Source organism: Saimiri boliviensis, chromosome 14 (assembly GCF_048565385.1).
Source record: "Saimiri boliviensis isolate mSaiBol1 chromosome 14, mSaiBol1.pri, whole genome shotgun sequence".
Taxonomy (NCBI): domain Eukaryota; kingdom Metazoa; phylum Chordata; class Mammalia; order Primates; family Cebidae; genus Saimiri; species Saimiri boliviensis.
The window spans coordinates 64,674,990-64,693,359 of NC_133462.1; the positions used below are offsets into that span (position 1 = coordinate 64,674,990).

Consider the following 18,370-nt stretch of genomic DNA (forward strand, 5'->3'; position numbering starts at 1 on the left):
GAGACAGAAAAGAAGGTCATAATGGGATGCCAGCAAGTGACTCTACCTGGGCCATAGAAGGTTCTGGAATGGAGACTGGGTAAGTGACTGGTTCTCTGTCCTGGTGTTCTCTCTCTCTCCCTTTCCCTCCTTCCCTCTTCTCCTCCCTCCCTCTCCCTCCCTTCTTCTCCCTCTTCCTCCCTGTCTCTAAGGAGATCGACTTCTCTCCTGTGCCTCTTTGGGGATATCCCGGACATCTCAGATTCAGCATGCTGAGCATTAAGTTTATCATTAAACCAAATTCGCTCCTCTTCATGCCCCGTCCCAGGGACCTGTGCCAACGGCTGCCCAGCCACCCGGGCGGAGGCCGTAGCCACACTTTCTGCGGACCACACTCAATCTCTACAGCTGTAACACCTACTCCTGGGCTGAGCCAGGTTTTGTGGGGCCTAAAGCTGATGCTACTAGGGGTTGCCTCTTTAAGAAACATCATTCAAATTTAGATATTCAAGTTAAATGTTAAGTAGAATGAGAAAATAAATCTTACCAAATTATTGCAAATATGATAAAATTTCAGAAAATTGCCTACTTTTTTTCCGTTAATGGCTAACACACTCCACATGCTTTTATTGTCTGCTTTTGGCTGCATACTTACCGACCACCTCTTCATATTAACAATGCTTTTGAAAGTTATTTTTATAGGGAGAATAGAAAGATAACTCACTCTTGTGATTAAAATTGTATTTTATATCTGAGATGATATAAATCATGTGATTGATTCTACCCAGGGATATACTTGCTGTTCACTCACAAAAATTCAGGAATTCTGATTAATTCCGTTTTCTATGATTTCCATCAAAGAGTATGTACAGGCCAGTCACAGTGGCTCATGCCTGTAATCGCAAGTTTGCGAGGCTGAGACGGGAGGATTGTTTGAGCCCAGGAGTTCAGAGACCAGCTGAGGCAACAAAGTGAGGCCAGGCCACGTGTCTACAAATAAATAAATAAATAAATAAATAAATAAGCAAGCAAGCAAGTCAGGTGTATGGTGGCATACACCTGTGGTCCCATCAACATAGGAGGCTGAGGCAGGAGGATCACTTGAGCTCAGGAGGTCAAGGCTGCAGTGAGCCATGATTGTGCCACTGCATTCCAGCTTAAGTGATAGAGCAAGACCCTGTCTACAAATAAAAATTTTATAAAGTATACACATTTGTAATTGTATCAGCTATATTGTCAAGTATATTCCAGAAAACTGAAAACGTTTATTTTGGATTAGGCTTCCATGAGAACAGAATCCTAGGCCAGGTGTGGTGGCTCACGCCTGTAATTCCAGCACTATGGGAGGCCAAGGCAGGTGGATTGCTTGAGGTCAGGAGTTTGAGACCAGTCTGACCAACAAGGTGAAACCCCATTTCTACTAAAATACAAAAATTATCCAGGCATAGTGGTGGGAGTATCCCAGCTACTCGGGAGGCGGGGGCAGGAGCATTGCTTTAACCTGGGAGGCGGAGGTTGCAGTGAGCTGAAATCATGTCACTGCATACCAACCTGGGCGGCAGAGTGAGACTCCATTTGAAAAAAAAAAAAAAAAAAAAGAATCCTAAATTTTTTTACATAGCTAATGATCAGCAGCCTCTGCCACCAGCTAGCTTCTACCACATATACTTCAAGCCTCCACTGCCTGCTTGCTTCTGGTGTTGGCACTGCAGGGCACATTCATATCCAGGCACCTCTGGCACTGTACCTTGGCATCTCCATGCCAGGTAAGTTGGCTTGGTGTGTGATAGGAGTATGTAGCCTGGAAGCCTCACTTTCACCAGTATCCTAGCAATAGCAACTCTACTCCCAAGTGAAACCCAAACTCACTGCATACCAACTCAACTTCCCTTCACCCTCTCTCGAAAATGCCCATGGCCACCCCATGCCACCTGCCCTGAGAGAATATATGTCAAAGGGAAAGCTGGAGTGGAAAGAGACAGCAGTCTTCATTCATTATAGTCAAAATATCTTTCTTTTGAAAAAAAAAAAAAATTGTCTCAGTGAACACAGAACTATGTCCCCTCCCAAGTCCTAGAAAGTGGCTCTAAGTGATGGACGGGCCGAAGCTTAAACGTTAGTAGCTTCACGGTGAGTCCATCTCCACTTCTGTCTTCACAAATCTCTATTCCTCTTCCTTTCATCTCCTTCCTCCCTCCCTTCCTCCTCTCATCTGGGTCATAGCAACAGCCCTGTGACAAGCCTTCCTTCTGCTCTCAGGGGTCTCTGGCCCAATTTGTCACGCGGCTCCAGTATTTAGAACCCTTCCATGGCTCCTCTTTGCTGCCAGGGTGTATGTAGCACAGCAGCTCTGCTTGGCATCCAAGGCTTTCTCTAGAGGCTGCGCTGACTTTCCTTTCCCCTGACTCACCTCCCCCTCATGCTCATGAAATAGAAGAACTGCCTGGGAACCTCCGGACCACATCAAGACATCTCTACTCTCTATGGCTTTTGTCTTTCTTGGTCCCTTTTCTTTTCTCTGCGCACATCCCTTCCCCACTCCTAACTCAGTCAACTTCACGAACATGTACTCCTCTTTGAAGAAGAAGTAGCTTCAACATCTCTCCCTCCAGAAAGCCTTTCCTTGGCAATCAGTTAGAATTAACATGTCTTTTTTTCCACTACTCCATTATAAAGTTCTTAAAGTTTGGTTTTTATTTAATAAGAAATATATGTGAAGAAAGCAAGTACAGAAAAACATTTTTAAAGAAAGAAATATATGAATGCATTCCCAGAATAAAATGGAATTTAACCATTACAGATAAATTGAAAGTGATCATCGTTTTCTTCTTCTTCTTTTTTTCTTTTAGATGGAGTCTCCCTCTGTCTCCCAGGCTGGAGTGCTGTGGTGCAATTCCAGCTCACTGCAACCTCTGCCTTCTGGGTTCAAGCGATTCTCGTGCCTCAGCCTCCTAAGCAGCTGGGACTACAGGCACCTGCCGCCACGCCAGGCAAAATTTTTGTATTTTTAGTAAAGATAGGGTTTCACCATGTTGGCCAGACTGGTCTTGAACTCCTGGCCTCAAGGGATCCACCTGCCTAGGTCTCCCAAAGTGCTGGGATTACAGCGGTGAGCCATCGCTCCCAGCCATGATCATCACTTTCAATTCTGGTCATTAGTTTGGTGTGTATCCTTCCATATTTTATATATGTATATTAGTGCACCACTCATTTACAAATCTGTCTCCTCCTCCTAGATTACAAACTGTGTGAGGACAAAGGCAATGTCTTCATTACTCTGGCCCCCTCCCAGCCCAGTGCTAGCTGTAGTAATAACCAGCACCAGAAATGATGGCATTGAAGCGCAGACAATTTAAGAGACTTGTCCAGGTTACCCAGAGAAGTGACTGGGCTGGGATTCAAACTCAGGCAGAGCATGCACTTAATGAAGTTTTAATTGGTCAATAGTGAATAAACAGTCATGTTCCTTCAACTAACATTTGGATTAGATAGAAGAGTTATGCCAAAAAGAGGTCTAGCACATACAATTGAAGTAAACATAAGAATTTTTAATGACTTACATGCATCATGGCGGCATATTTCATTCAAAAATTAAGAAATTATTATTAGTAGTAGCATTTTTGAAGCAGAGTCTTGCTTTGGTCACTGAGGCTAGAGTGCAGTGATGAGATCTTGACTCACTGCAACCTCCGCCTCCTGGGTTCAAGTGATTCTTGTGTCTCAGCCTCCCAAGTAGCGGGGATTACAGGGGCACACCACCGAGCCCAGCTAATTTTTATGTTTTTGGTGGAGACGGGGTTTTGCCATTTTGGCCAGGCTGGTCTTGAACTCCTGGCCTCAAAAGATCTGCCCACCTCGGCCTCCCAAAGTGCTGGGATTACAGGTGTGAACCACCACACCTACCAATAACTTATTTTTTCTTTGTTCCCCCAATTTTGTTTCCTAGGGAGAGGCATCTAGCAAAACCGTGTTTTTGCTAAAGTCATGCAATGCTAGTTTCTACTGCAGCCTTAAATGATCCCACACCATGAGAATTATAGTAGTATATTATCTGAAGAGATTGCTCATTATTCTGTGTTAAACCATTTGATTAAGATATGTGTCATTTGTGACTTACTTCAAAAAATAATTTCACTCATTTCCTGTGGGACCTACTACCACCGACAACTAATTTGCATTTCCTTGGGTCCATTTCCAACTTCTTGTACCTGGCACAGAGCTGTGCCTACAATCCTGGTCACACATCTGCTGAATGAACAAACCACGAATGACTTCTAGCAGCAGTAGATTTCCTTAGAAAGACACTCACAACTTTGGTAGTCCCCCCAACACTCAAAGTGGATGCCTGGGGCTGTTTCAAGAAATATCTTTTCTTTCTTCTTCTTCTTCTTCTTTTTTTTTAACCAGTTGTTAAATGACCTTTATTGAAATATAGTTTCTTTTGTGCTTCATAACTAGCTGGGCATTCCACAGCACCACTGTTGATGTCATCTATGATGTCGTGAGGGTGGTGGCCATCAACATTACAGCCCACAGACTGGACAGTCCCCGGGATCTCTTTAATGGTTCCAGAGAGTTCTCTGACTAAAGATCGGTGCCGCATCTGTCGAGCAATGTTGACAATCTCATCGAAAGTGATATTCCCGCTGTGTTTAATGCTTTTCTGTTTCTTTCTGTCTCTTGGTGGTTCCTTAAGAGCTTTGATGATCAGGGCAGAGGCAGAAGGCACCACCTCAATCTGGGCCTGTCTGTTCTGAATGGTCGGTTTCACTGTAATCCTCAGGCCCTTCCAGTCACCCATTGCCTTGGCAATGTCATCACCAACCTTTTTCGGAGACAGACCCAGGGGGCCGATCTTGGAGGCAAGCGCAGAAGTGGCACCGACTTCACCCCCAGTGCATCTCAGGTATATAGCTTTGATCTCGTTGGGGTCGAACTTTGGCGGCATGGTGGAGGCGGCTGGTGTCAGATGAACCCAGATTCAGGACGACGGAAGAAAGTTGCACCTTGGCCTCCTCCGAGCCAGAAGCCGAAAGCAAGAAATATCTTTTCTTTCTCAACAATAGCACCCCCCACACTCTTTGATCATTTAGGGCCAAAAGAGCCTTAGGCCAGTGGCTCACACTTGTAATCCCAGCACTTTGGGAGGCTCAGGCAGGAGGATTGCTTGAGCCCAGGAATTTGTGATCAGCTGTGCAACATAGTGAGACCTCATCTGTACAAAAAATGGCACACACACACACACACACACACACATACATACACACACACCTGTAATCTCAGCTACTTGGGAGGCTGAGGCAGGAGATTGCTTGAACCCAGGAGTTGGAGGTGATGATCATGCCACTGCACTCCAGCCTGGGCAACAGAGACTCTGTCTAAAAAACAAACAAACAAACAAACAAACAAACAAACAAATTTAGCATTTCAGCATTTCAGTCTGCTTTTCAAAGAAAAAAAAAAGCAGAGCCAGTTTGTTATTTCCCTCTAATCAACCTCCTGTATGCAAAATTGAATTAACCTTTAGCCTTGGTTCCTGATACTCTGACATCGTTGTTTCATGAGTGTACTTCCTGTGTTTATTTATTACTTATTTGCTTGTTAATAGTATAACAGATATCTCTAAACCCATCACCTAATCCAAGAACCAGAACACCGACAATCCTTTTCATTGACCTCTGTTCTCTTCACTATTCCAGCTCCTTTCTTCCCCACCTGACTATTCTAAATTTTGTGTTTATATTTTTGTTACTTTTTAAATATTAAACTTTTTTTATTTTGACATATTTGTAGATCCTCTTGCAGTGAAATTTCATGTGCCCTATACTCAGTTTACCCCAATGGTAAAATCTTGCAAACCTATGTTCTATATGACGTCACAATCAGAAAGGATATTGACATTGATACAGCCAAGACACAAAACGTTTCCATCACAAGGATATATCCTGTTGCCCTTTCTTAGTCACAACCACTTCTTGCTCTAGCTTGACCTGCCCCCTACATTTACCTCTGGTGACCACAAATCTGTTCTTCATTTCTGTAATTTTGTCATTTCAAGAGCATTATATAAATGTAATCCTACAGCACATAACCTTTTGAGATTAGCTTTTCTTCAAAATTCTCTGAAGATTTCATGCAGGTTGCTGCCTGTATCAATAGTTTGCTTCTTTTTTTGCTGCTGAGTAGTATTCCATATATGGCATGGATGTACTGCAGTTCGTTTGTTCAACCATTGTCAAGGACATCTGGGCTGTTTCCTAGTTCTTGGCTATTACAAATAAAACTGCTGTAGACATTTGCGTATCTGGACATAGTGGCTAATGCTTGTAAATCCCAGCACTCTGGGAGGCTGAGACAGGAAGACTGCATCAGCTCAGGAGTTCAAGACCAACCTGGGCAATATAGAGAGACCTTGTCTCTACTAAATAAATAAATAAATAAGCCAAGCGTGGTGTTGTGTGTCTGTAGACTCAGCTACTCAGGAGGCTGAGGCAGAAGGATTGCTTGATCCTAGGAGATGGAGGTTTCAGTGAGCTGTGATCATGCCACTGCACTTCAGCCTGGGCAACACTGTGAGAATCTGTCTCAAAAAAAAATTGTGTACAGGGTTTTGTGTAAACATAAGTCTTCATTTCTCTGGGATAAATGCCCAAGAGTGCAATTGTTGGGTTATTTGGTAGTTGAATATTTTGTTGTTGTTGTTTTTGTTTTGTTTTGTTTTGTTTTGTTTTGTTTTGAGAGGGAGTCTCGCTATGTCCCCAGGCTAGAGTTCAGTGGTGTGATCTCAGCTCACTGCAACCTCCATCTCCAGGGTTCAAGTGATTCTCCTGCCTCAGCCTCCCAAGTAGCTGGGACTACAGGCACACACCACCACGCCCAGCTAATTTTTGCATTTTCAGTAAAGACGAGGTTTACCATGTTGGCCAGGATGGTCTTATCTCTTGACCTCTTGATCCACCCACCTTGGCCTCCCAAAGTGCAGGGATTGCAGGTGTGAGCCACCCCGCCTGGACAGTTTTTTTATTTTACTCATTCTGATAGGTGTGTACTGATACCTTATTATGATTCTAAATTGCATTTTCCTACAATTAATGTTGAACATTTTTTCATGTGTTTATTTGCCACCCATATATGCTCTTTCATGAAATGTTTATGTCTTTTGTGCATTTTATAATTATGTTGCTTGCTGTCTTGCTGTTTTGCAGTTAAGAGTTCTGAGAGGCATTTTTTTGTTTTTGTTTTTGTTTTTTTTTAGACAAGGCTCAGTGGTGCAATCACGGCTTGCTGTAGCCTCAATCTCCTGGGCTTATGTGATCCTCCCACGTTGGCTTCCCAAGTAGCTGGGACTATAGGAGTGTGCCACCACTCCTGGCTAATTTTGTTTTGTTTTACTTTTTGTAGAGATAGAGTCTCACTATGCTGCCCAGTCTTGAACTCCTGAGTTCAATCAAATAAACCTCCCATCTTGGCCTCTCAAAGTGCTGGATTATAACTTGTCTTTTTATCCTTTTAACATCTTTCAAAAAGCAAAATCTTTAATTTTCATGTTTCCAATTTATCAATGTTTAAAAATGAATAATGCTTTTAGTGTAAAATTTAAGAACTCTTTGCTTAGCCCTCAATCCTGAAGATTTTCTTCAATTGTTTCCAAATGTTTGTTACACATTTGATATTTAATTGTGTGACACATGTTTATTTTTTTATTTTTATTTATTTTTATTTATTTTCCAAAATATACATATTTATTTATGACTGATACATTTATTTATGACTGATACATGATAACACCTATGATTTCGTGGGAACTTTTTTTTAATTGCATTTTAGGTTTTGGGGTACATGTGAAGAACATGCAAGATTGTTGCATAGGTACACACTTGGCAGTGTGGTTTGCTGCCTTCCGTCCCCTCACCTGTATCTGTCATTTCTCCCCATGCTATCTCTTCCCACCTCCCCACCCCCCCCACCCCCCCATTTCCCCCCAACGGACCCCAGTGTGTAAGAGGGAGAGAGAATGGGGGTATTGCTTTATTGCCCGGGCTAGAATGCAACCTAAATATGGGTATGCCTATAATTGTCCTTAATAATGGAGATATAAAAGAAAATGAGGGAAGAGAATAACAAACAAGGAGCCAACGAACATTTCGTTTAAACTTCTAAGTTGATATGATGTGGTACTGATCTACGTATTCCTGTATTGGATGCGTATATATTTAGGATCTTTAGCTCTTCTTGTTGTTGCATTGATCCTTTTATCATTATATAATGTCCTTCTTTGCTTCTTTTGATCTTTGTTGCTTAATTTTAACTTCTGCTTTTTATTTATTTATTTTAGCTCTCTGGTTGGTTGGTAAATCCTTTTCCATCTCTTGTTTTAAATCTTTATGTATCCTTGAATGTGAGATGGGTCTGGATGCAGCATACTGATCGGTTTTAGTTTTTTGTTCAAATTGCCTGTCTGTCTTTGGATGGGGGATTTAGTCAATTTAAATTTAGAATCAATAATAATATATGTGAGTTTAATACTGCCAGTTAATATTAGCTGGCTATTTTGCCCATTAGTTGATGTAAATTCTTCATTATATTGATGCTCTTTTTGGTATTTTTTTAGAAAGGCTGATACTGTTTGTTCCTTTCTATGTGTAGTGGTTCTTTCAGAATCTCTTGTAAAGCAGGCCTGGTGGTGATGAAATCTCTGAGTGCTTGCTTATTCCCAAAAAACTTTATTTTTCCTTCACTTGTGAAGCTTAGTTTGGCTGGATGTGAAATTCTGGGTTGAAAGTTCTTTTCTTTAAGGATGTTGAATATTGGTCCCCACTCTCTTCTGGCTTGTAGGGTTTCTGCTGAGAGATCTGCTGTAAGTCTGATAGGCTTCCTTTGTGGGTAACCTGACCTTTCTCTCTGGCTGCCCTTAGTATTTTCTCCTTCATTTCAACCCTGGTGAATCTGACGATTATGTGCCTTGGAGTTGCTCTTCTTGAGGAATATCTCTGTGGTGTTCTCTGTATTACCTGGAGTTGAATATTATCCTGCCTTACTAGGTTGGGAAAATTTTCCTGAATAATGTCCTGAAGCGTATTTTCCAGCTTGGATTCATTCTCTTCCTCACTTTCAGGTACACCTATCAAGCGTAGATTAGGTCTTTTCACATAGTCCCATATTTCTTGGAGACTTTGCTCATTCCTTTTTATCCTTTTTTCTCTAATCTTGTCTTCTTGTTTTATTTCATTGAGTTGGTCTTCGACCTCTGATATCCTTTCTTCTGCTTGATCAATTCGGCTGTTAAAACTTGTGCATACTTCACGAAGTTCTCGTATTGTGTTTTTCAGCTCCATCAATTCACTTATATTCCTCTCTAAATTGTGTATTCTTTTTAACATTTCGTCAAATCTTTTTTCAAAGTTCTTAGTTTCTTTGGATTGGTTTAAAACAAGTTCTTTTAATTCACAGAAGTTTCTCATTATCCACATTTTGAAGCCTGCTTCTGTAATTGGAACACACTCGTTCTCCATCAAGCCTTGTTCCGTTGCTGATGAGGAACTGTGATCCCCCGTTGAGGGAGAGGCGTTCTGATCTTGGGTATTCTCAGCCTTTTTTGGCTGTTTTCTTCCCTTCGTTATAAATTTATCCATCTGTGGTCTTTGTATTTACGGTCTTTGTAATTGGTTTTCTGAGTGGACGTCCGAGTTATTGATTCTCAGCGCCGAAATCTGAGCAACCCACTGCGCCGACTCAATCAGCAGCGTTAAGACTGATGGTGCTTTTCTGACTCTGCACCAAGAACCGTCGCTCCGAGGCGCCAGCAAAACCGCCTCGCCGGTCACAAGAGTCGCGCTGGCGACCTGTGGGGCTCCTCCGCTGGGAATCTCCTGGTGCGTGAGCAACAAGAATTCATGTGAAGGTATGGCGTCCTCTCCTTCTTTGCGCTTTCACTGGGAGCTACAATCCCGAGCTGCTAGTGATCAGCCATCTTGGATCTCTCCTTCTTTCGTGACTCATGTTAATTTTTCCATAAAGTGTGACTTAGGTAGATGTTCCTTTTTTTTTTTTTTTTTTTTTTTTTTTTTTTTGAGACAGAGTCTCACTCTGTTACCCAAGCTGGAGTGCAGTGGCCCAGTTTAGGCTCAAACTGCAACCTCTGCCTCTCAAGCTCAAGCAATTCTCATGCCTCAGCCTCCCAAATAGCTGGGATTACAGGCATGCACCACCACACATGGCTAATTTTTGTGTTTTAGTAGAGACGGGGTTTTGCCATTTTGGCTAGGCTGGTCTTGCACTCCTAGCCTCAAGGGATCTACCCACCTCAGTCTCCCACAGTGCCAGGATTACAGGCATGAGCCACCTCACTTGGCCAAATATTTGTTTCTTTTACCCATGGATGCTCAATTGATCCAGTACCATTTGCTGAAAAGACTTATCTTTCTTCCTTGAATTGCTTTTGCACCACTGACAAAACTCAGCTGGCCATATTTACGTGAGTCTCCTTCTGGGTTCTCTATTCTGTGTGTTCTTGATCTGTGTGTCTACCTCTCTGCCAATATCCCAGTCTTCATTATTATAGCTATATAATAAGTCTTGAAATTGCAATAGACCAATTCCCTCTACTTTCTTCTTTGTCAAATTGCTTTAGCTACTCTAATTCCTTTGCCTTTCCATATACATTTAAAAATAATCTTGTGTATACATATTTTTAAAAACTTACTGGGATTTTTATAGAAATTACATTAAACATATGTATAAATTTGGAGAGAAATGGCCAGGTTGAGTCTTCCTATCCATGAACATGTTGTGTCTCTTGATTTATATCTTTGACATCTTTCACTAATACTGTGTAGCTTTCAGTATATAAGTCCTATACATGTTTTGTTAGATTTACACCCAACTGCTTTTTGTTGAGTGATTGCAAATGGTATTATATTTTTAATTTCTGTGTCCATTCGTTCATTGCTAGTATAGAGAGATACAACTGATTTTTTGGTAGGTTTACCTTATGTCTTGTGACCTTGCTAAACTCATATGTAAGTCCTAGGAGTTTGTGGTGCATTCCTTGGGATTTTCTGTGTAGACAATCGTGTCTTCTGAAAGTAAGACAGTTTCATTTCTTCCTTGTATATGCTTTTTCTTTTCTCTTCTTTCCTTATTTCACTGACTAGAATTTCCAGTGCAATGTTGGATAAAACTTGTGAGAGCAGACATTTTTGCCTTGTTCCTGATCTTAGAGGGGAAAGCATTCTATCTTTTACCATTAAGTATAATAATATTAGCTGTGGAGATTTTGTAGCTGTCCTTTAACAAATTGAGGAAGTTCCTCACTATTCCTACTTTTCTGGGAATTTTTATCATGAATCAGTGTTGATTTTGTTTTCAAATGCTTTTTCTGCATCAATTGATATGATCATATGATTTTTCATCTCTAGCCTATTAACATGGTAGATTACATTGATTTTCAAAAATTGAACCAGACTTCCATTCCTGGAATAAACTCTGCTTGGTTATGGTGTATAATTTTTTTCTTTTTTCTTTTCTTTTCTTTTTTTTTTTTCTTTTGAGATAGAGTTTTGCTCTTGTTGCCCAGGTTGGAGTGCAGTGGCATGATCTCAGCTCACTGCAACCTCTGCCTCACAGGTTCAAGTGATTCTCCTGCCTCAGCCTCCAGAGTAGCTGGGATTACAGGCATGCAACTATGCCTGGCTAATTTTGTGTCTCTTTTTGGTAGAGATGGGGTTTCTCCATGTTGATCAGGCTGGTCTTGAACTCCTGACCTCAGGTGATCCCCCCACCTCAGCCTCCCAAAGTGTTGGGATTACAGGTGTGAGCCACCGTGCCTGGCCAATTTTCTTTTTTAATGTATATTGCTGAATTCTATATATTGCTCAAATCCCTTCACTGCCTACACACTTTTGACCATGTCATTTTCTTTAAATACAATGTTCTCTGTCAACCAAAATCCTATTTATGCTTTAAATGTGGCTCAAATGCTTCCTCTATGAAGACTTTCTTGATCATTATAGAACATCTGTCATAGTGACTGCATGGATTGGTATTCTATTGCACACATCTGGGAAACCACTGGGTGGTCTCAATGATTCAGAGCAGACGTGTCTTACTGTTTCTTTACATCTATCTTATTGGCTTATAGGCAAAGTGCCTCTCCTTTATTAATATTCTTTTTTTTTTTTTTAAGATGGAGTCTCACTCTGTTGCCCAAGCTGGAGTGCAGTGGTGCAATCTCGGCTCACTGCAACCTCTGCCTTCTGGGTTCAATTGATTCTCCTGCCTCAGCCTCCTGAGTAGCTGGGATTACAGGTGTGTGCCATCATGCCCAGCTAATTTTTGTATTTTTAGTAGAGATGGGGTTTCACCATGTTGGCCAGGCTGGTCTCGAACTTCTGATGACCTCAGGTGATCCACCTGTCCCAGCCTCCCAAAGTGCTAAGATTACAGGTTTGAGCCACCACACCTGGCCTCCCTTATTAATCTTCTAACTCACGTAGTGAACATGGTTAAAATTCCATCTCAAATGATTATATCCACCAAAAGTGGTATATTGGGCAAACTGCCAACTTGTTCAGCAGAAATATTACTAATATGACAGACTGGAAGAATAAATTATTCAGAATGCTGATAAACTCATGCTATGAAGTGATTTCCATATACATAATAGTTAGATGTGGGAGATGAACTATCCTCTCAACAGCAAAACAACTGAAAAAATGTATTACATTTATTTATTTATTTAAGATTCAAAGGGTACATGTGCAGGTTTGTTACATGGGTAAATTGTATGATGCTGAAGTTTGGGTTTCTAAGAATTGCATCCCCCAGGTAGTGAACATAGTACATGACAGGTAGGTTTTCAACCCATGCCCCCTCCCTCCCCTAATCCTTTTGGAATCCCCAGTGTTTATTGTTCCCATGTTTGTGTCCATGTGTATCTAATGTTTATCTCCCACTTATAATTGAGAACATGGTAGCTCATTTGATTTTCTATTTCTGTGCTAAATTGCTTAGATAAAGGGCTCCAGTTGCATCTATGTTGCTGCGATGGACGTGATTGCGTTCTTTTTTTTTGGCTGTGTAGTATTCCATGGTGTATATGTACCATATTTTCTTTATCCAGTCCACCACTAATGGGCACCTAGGTTGATTCTATATCTTTGCTATTGCGAATAGTGCTGTGATAAACATATGAGTACAGGTACCTTTTTGACAGAACAGTTTATTTTCCTTTGGGTATATTCCCACTAATGGATTGCTGGGTTGAATGGTAATTCTACTTTTAGTTCTTTGAGAAATCTCCAAACTGCTTTCCACAGAAACTGTACTAATTTGCATTCGCATCAACTGTGTATAAGCATTCCCTTTTCCATGAAACCTCACCAACATCTGGCATTTTTTTACTTTAATAATAGCTATTCTTACTGGTAGGAGATGGTATCTCACTATAGTTTTCATTTGCATCTCCCTGATGATTAGTGGTGTTGAGCATTTCAAAAAATCTATTTCAAAAGTCTGACTTTGGCCAGACACAGTGGCTCACGCCTGTAATCCCAGCACTTTGGTAGTCCGAGGTGGGTGGATCACAAAGTCAAGAGATTGAGACCATCCTGGCCAACATGGTGAAACTCTGTTTCTACTAAAAATACAAAAAAAATTAGCTGCGCATGGTGGTGGGTGCCTGTAGTCCCAGCTACTTGGGAGGCTGAGGCAAGAGAATCATTTGAACTCGGGAGACAGAGGTTACAGTGAGCCAAGATCACAACACTGTACTCCAGCCTGGTGACAGAGTAACACTGTCTTTAAAAAAAAGGTCTGACTTTTATGTCAAAGTGAGCAACACTCCACTGAGTTTTGAACTTTTGTATCTTCAAGTTAGTTAGCTGATGGCAGATTTTGGAGTAATTAGTGTTAGCTGATAGTTTCAATGGTCTGCATAATATAAAAGTATTTACAAAGAATAAGTCTAACTATACCTTTATATCATTATTATTATTTTATTATTATTATTATTATTATTATTATTTACCAAGTTCCCAAGAGCTAGAACGTTATGTTATTTTTAAAGTAAGTGATTTCAGGCAAGTTTCATACAACATATCTATATATAAAAGTAGCCATGAATTTTTATATTTTGCATGGGCACAATTTTATATACCAGGCAATTCCAGACTTTATTAAAAACTGAATGATAAATTTTTAAGTCACAGAAGACTAGAGAGATTCCTAAACAAAGATTCTCATCTTATTATCAAAAGGGACAGTACCAAATATTTTAAAATTCGGAAAACAACAATGATAATTATTGATCATTAATAATAAATTATTACATATTTAATTAATACATAGTTAAAATAATGAAGTTATTGTCACCACCAATTATCCCTGTACCCAGAGACAACTGCTGATAACATAGAAAGATCTTAGATTGTCTTAGACCTTTTTTGGTTTGTGTCTAGGCAAGATTACACATGAGGTTTGGGTTTTCATTGTCTTTTAATGAAGAGTCTGCACTGCTTTCATCGTTCCAGACTTAACAACACTGATGATCTGCAGTTCGCGTTTATTTTTGGTCCCACACGTTGTTTTTCAAACCCATTTCCTCTTGTTCTTTCCCCAGCGGAGGCAGAGAAGCATTGGCCTGGAGCTCTGCCTATGATTTTTCTTCAGAACTGAACTACCACACCTTAACCTGCTCTCAAGGGTGAATCAATTCGCTGTCTTCCCTCTTGGCACGTGAGACTCATTCTCCAATTGTTTTGCCACTTTGAGGCATTCCTTGAGCCTTCTGAGTGGCTGAGAGCAAGGCATATTTCTTCTAACAACTAGCTCACCTTGTTGACATTCACCTATCTGAAAGCAGGAACCTGGATCAGATAACTTTGGGGGCTTCTTTTCAGTTCTGACTTTATGTGGTCCCTCTCAGGACCCGGCTTTGGATTCTACCCTTGGCAAATATTTGGTAAGCCTTACTGGTTGTATGACTCATGAGTGTGGTTCCTATTAAAATCACGAAAACAGTAAAAGCAGTTCCAGGAATTTGCTGGTTACCCAGTAGTGGTGGATAGAGCAGGAAAAATAATGCAGGCTTGCTGCCCATTTCCCAGCCACTTCTCCCTACATGTACCTGGTCACAAAAGGATGATCACAAAGACTGTCTGAGAGACCGCGGAGGCTCAGGCAGGGGGCGTGTCCTGCACATTACGTTCCTCAAGGAGCTTGTGCTTCTTAGGAGCGGTTTCCACTCCACTTGGAAGTGAGTGTCTAAGTAGGGACTCACCAAAGTGGACTCCTCATTTCCTCGTTTCTTTCTGAGGAAGCCACTTTTAAGCGTGATGGCATTGAGACTGTGTATTACTGCACACCAGTGCCGGTGAACCTATGAGATACAGCCATGCTCACTCTATGCCTCACATGGAATCTTTCTAAAAGTAACCGGGAAGCCGGAGAGGGAGGGAGCCCTAGCAGCAGAGTGATGAGCCAAAGTGATCATCCTTTGAGATCTCAGACTCATCAACACTCAATCTTTGCAGAGGCACTAGAGGCCTTTACTTTTGCAGAAAGTGCCTGGACTAGTCTGTCAAACACCTACTGAAATTGGCCCTTTATTCTTTGCAAAGTTATTCACCATTCCCTGATATTCATCTTGCTCTTGTGTCTCTGACATCTTATTTAAGCTCTTACTACTTGCCCAGAACACCCCCAAGCAAATTCTATCTTCTCTCATCATTTGCAGGGCTCCTGAAACTACCTCTTCCAGGAAGTCTTCCCTGACTAACAAGAACAATGACACTTCCTGGCTTCCTTCTACACTAACCACTGTCCTCAAATAACTTTCTTTTTGTTTTCACAGAACGTAAATGCTGCAATTTATGTATTAGTTGAATGTGTGTTTTGAATAAACTCTCAGGAAGGATATAATTACAGATGATGACTTCTGAGAAGTAAGATGGTGTCTAGCTTGATGTGCAAATGACCCCAACATATCAGCAGCAAAGGTGCAGGTTTGACTTTGCAAGTAATTGCTCAGACTTTGCCTTCAGAACCTGTTCTACATTTCCAGTGGTGCTGCTTATATATGCAGTCTTAGCCAGATCCTTCAGTAGTATTCATTCAACAAATGTTTATTGATAGCCTACTGTGAGCCAAGCACTGTTAGGTAGTGGAGATGTAGTGCCCATTGAATTTTTTTTTTTGAGACATTTTATTTTTACCAAGCTCCCAAGAGCTAGAACTTTATGTCATTTTTAAAGTAAGTGGTTTCAGGCAAGTTTCATATAACAAATCTATATATCAAAATCACCCAGGCTGCAGTGCAGTGGTGTCAACTCCGCTCAGGGCAACCTCACTCCCCCTCCCCCCGCCAGCTCAAGTGATCTTCCCACCTCAGCCTCCCAAGTGGCTGGGACCACAGGCTCACACCACCACACCCAGCTATTTTTTGTGTGTTTTTAGTAGAAATGGGGTCTCACCATATTGTCCAGGCTGGTCTAAAACACCCGAGCTCAAGATATCCACCTGCCTCAGCCTCCCAAAATGCTAGGATTACAGGCGTGAGCCATTACGCCTGGTTGAAAATTTTAAGACAATTGTAGTGGACTGCCAATTTGCTGGCCCACACAACCATTTCTCTAAGTATTCATGCCCTTATGTAGTCTCCTACCCCTTCCTGAATCTGAGCTGGGCTGTGATCTGCTTTAATTAACAGGATATAGTAGAATTAGTGTTGTGCCAATTCTAGGTGTAAGCCCAAGAAGGGTGGGCAGTTTCTGCTTTTGTGGTTTTGAGATCCCTTAGCTACCATGAGCAAAGACTTGCTACTCTGCTGGAGAAATCATGCGGAGAGCCCACTTGGAAAGGGAGTGGCTCTGAGATTACAGGGAAAGGGAGAGAAGCTCAGACATTCCAGTGTTTCAAAAAACCCAGTCTCCAGCCAACCCAGCTGAACACAGACACGAGTGAACACTAGCAAGACCAGCAGAAGAACCATCCAGCTAAGCCCAGCCCAGATTATAGAATTGTGAGCAAATAATCATTTGGTTGTTTTAAGCCAGGACTTTGGGGATTTTTTTTTTTAAATACAAGCAACTGATAACTTAAAAATCTCATCACTTCTGAAGACAGAAGAGGAATATACGATCTTCCAAAGCAGTTTCATTGACAGACTACATGGTTAGAAATTTAAAATCACCTTAAATCATCATAGTCATAAGTAAAAATTAGCTGGGCATGGTGGCGTGTGCCTGTAATCCCAGCTACTCAGGAGGCTGAGGCAGGAGAATTGCCTGAACCCAGGAGGTGGAGGTTGCGGTGAGCCGAGATCACGCCATTGCACTCCAGCCTGGGTAAAATGAGTGAAACTCCATCTCAAAAAAAAAAAAAAAAAAAAAAAAAAAGAAATTTAAAATCAAGCAGGGGGCAGATATGGTGGTTGATGCCTGTAACCCTATGTGTTTTGGGAGGCCAAGGCAGGAGGATCATTTGAGCCCAGGAGTTCAAGACCAGCCTAAACAACACAGTGGGACCTCACCTGTACAAAAAAAAAATCACAAAATAAAATAAAACAAACGAAAAGCAGAGTCATGGTAACAACAAACCTTTAAAAAAAACCTAGCCCATATAAAGTTTTTGGAGAAGAATTACCAAGTCCATCTTCCCTAAAATAAACTATAAAATTAATGCAATCCACCAAAATTACCAATAGGATATCCTTGGCATCTCAGGCAAGCTGATATTAAAGTTCATGTAGGGAAATAAACAAGCCAAAGTAGCCAGGAACTTTATGGAAAAATAGTAATAACAAGTGGAGGAAGATAGTCATAAGAGAGTTAAAGAAGCACACTATGGCATATGGAAAGAACAGAGTAGGAACAGATCTAAATATATATTAGATTTTATTAGATGAAAAATGTGGCATCTCGCATCAGTTTGGGGGAAAGAGGCGCTATTCAATAAATGGTGTCGGAACAGGTGGTTAGCTGTCTGTAAGAAAATGAAAGGAGCAGGTGTCCCCCATAAACTATTACTCTAGTCAGTAAGAAAACAACTCACAAAACGGTAAGAAAACAACTCACAAAATAGCATTAGTCCACTTCAGAAAATCCAGCGCAAGCCAATTATTCAAACTGTTTTGAGGGGTCACACTGCCTCTATGGGAAGACTCAGTATTTTTCAGATTTCCTTGTTCTTTATCAAGAGGGCATATGGGTATAGACAGAGAAAGAGGTGCTGGAGCCATCTATGCAGGCCCCTGTACTCTCTCTGGCCCTCTGGTCTCCACAGCAAATGCCCCTGTTCACCTTGTCTCTGGGCATATCCAGTGATAATGTCTATGGCTGGTTTATTGAATTTGGTCTAGGCTTGTGTCCCCCCGACCACCTGGCTCATCTCGGCT

The 18,370-nt window shown here is 41.3% G+C and overlaps 1 protein-coding gene across 1 annotated transcript; it reads right to left on the reverse strand.

The window, feature by feature from the left end:
* Positions 1-4,378: 4,378 nt before the first annotated feature.
* On the reverse strand, positions 4,379-4,927 carry LOC120361580 (large ribosomal subunit protein uL11-like). Its single transcript, XM_039463418.2, has one exon. It carries the CDS (start codon positions 4,925-4,927, stop codon positions 4,379-4,381), a length of 549 nt encoding a protein of 182 aa, XP_039319352.1.
* Between the last annotated feature and the right edge of the window lie 13,443 nt (positions 4,928-18,370).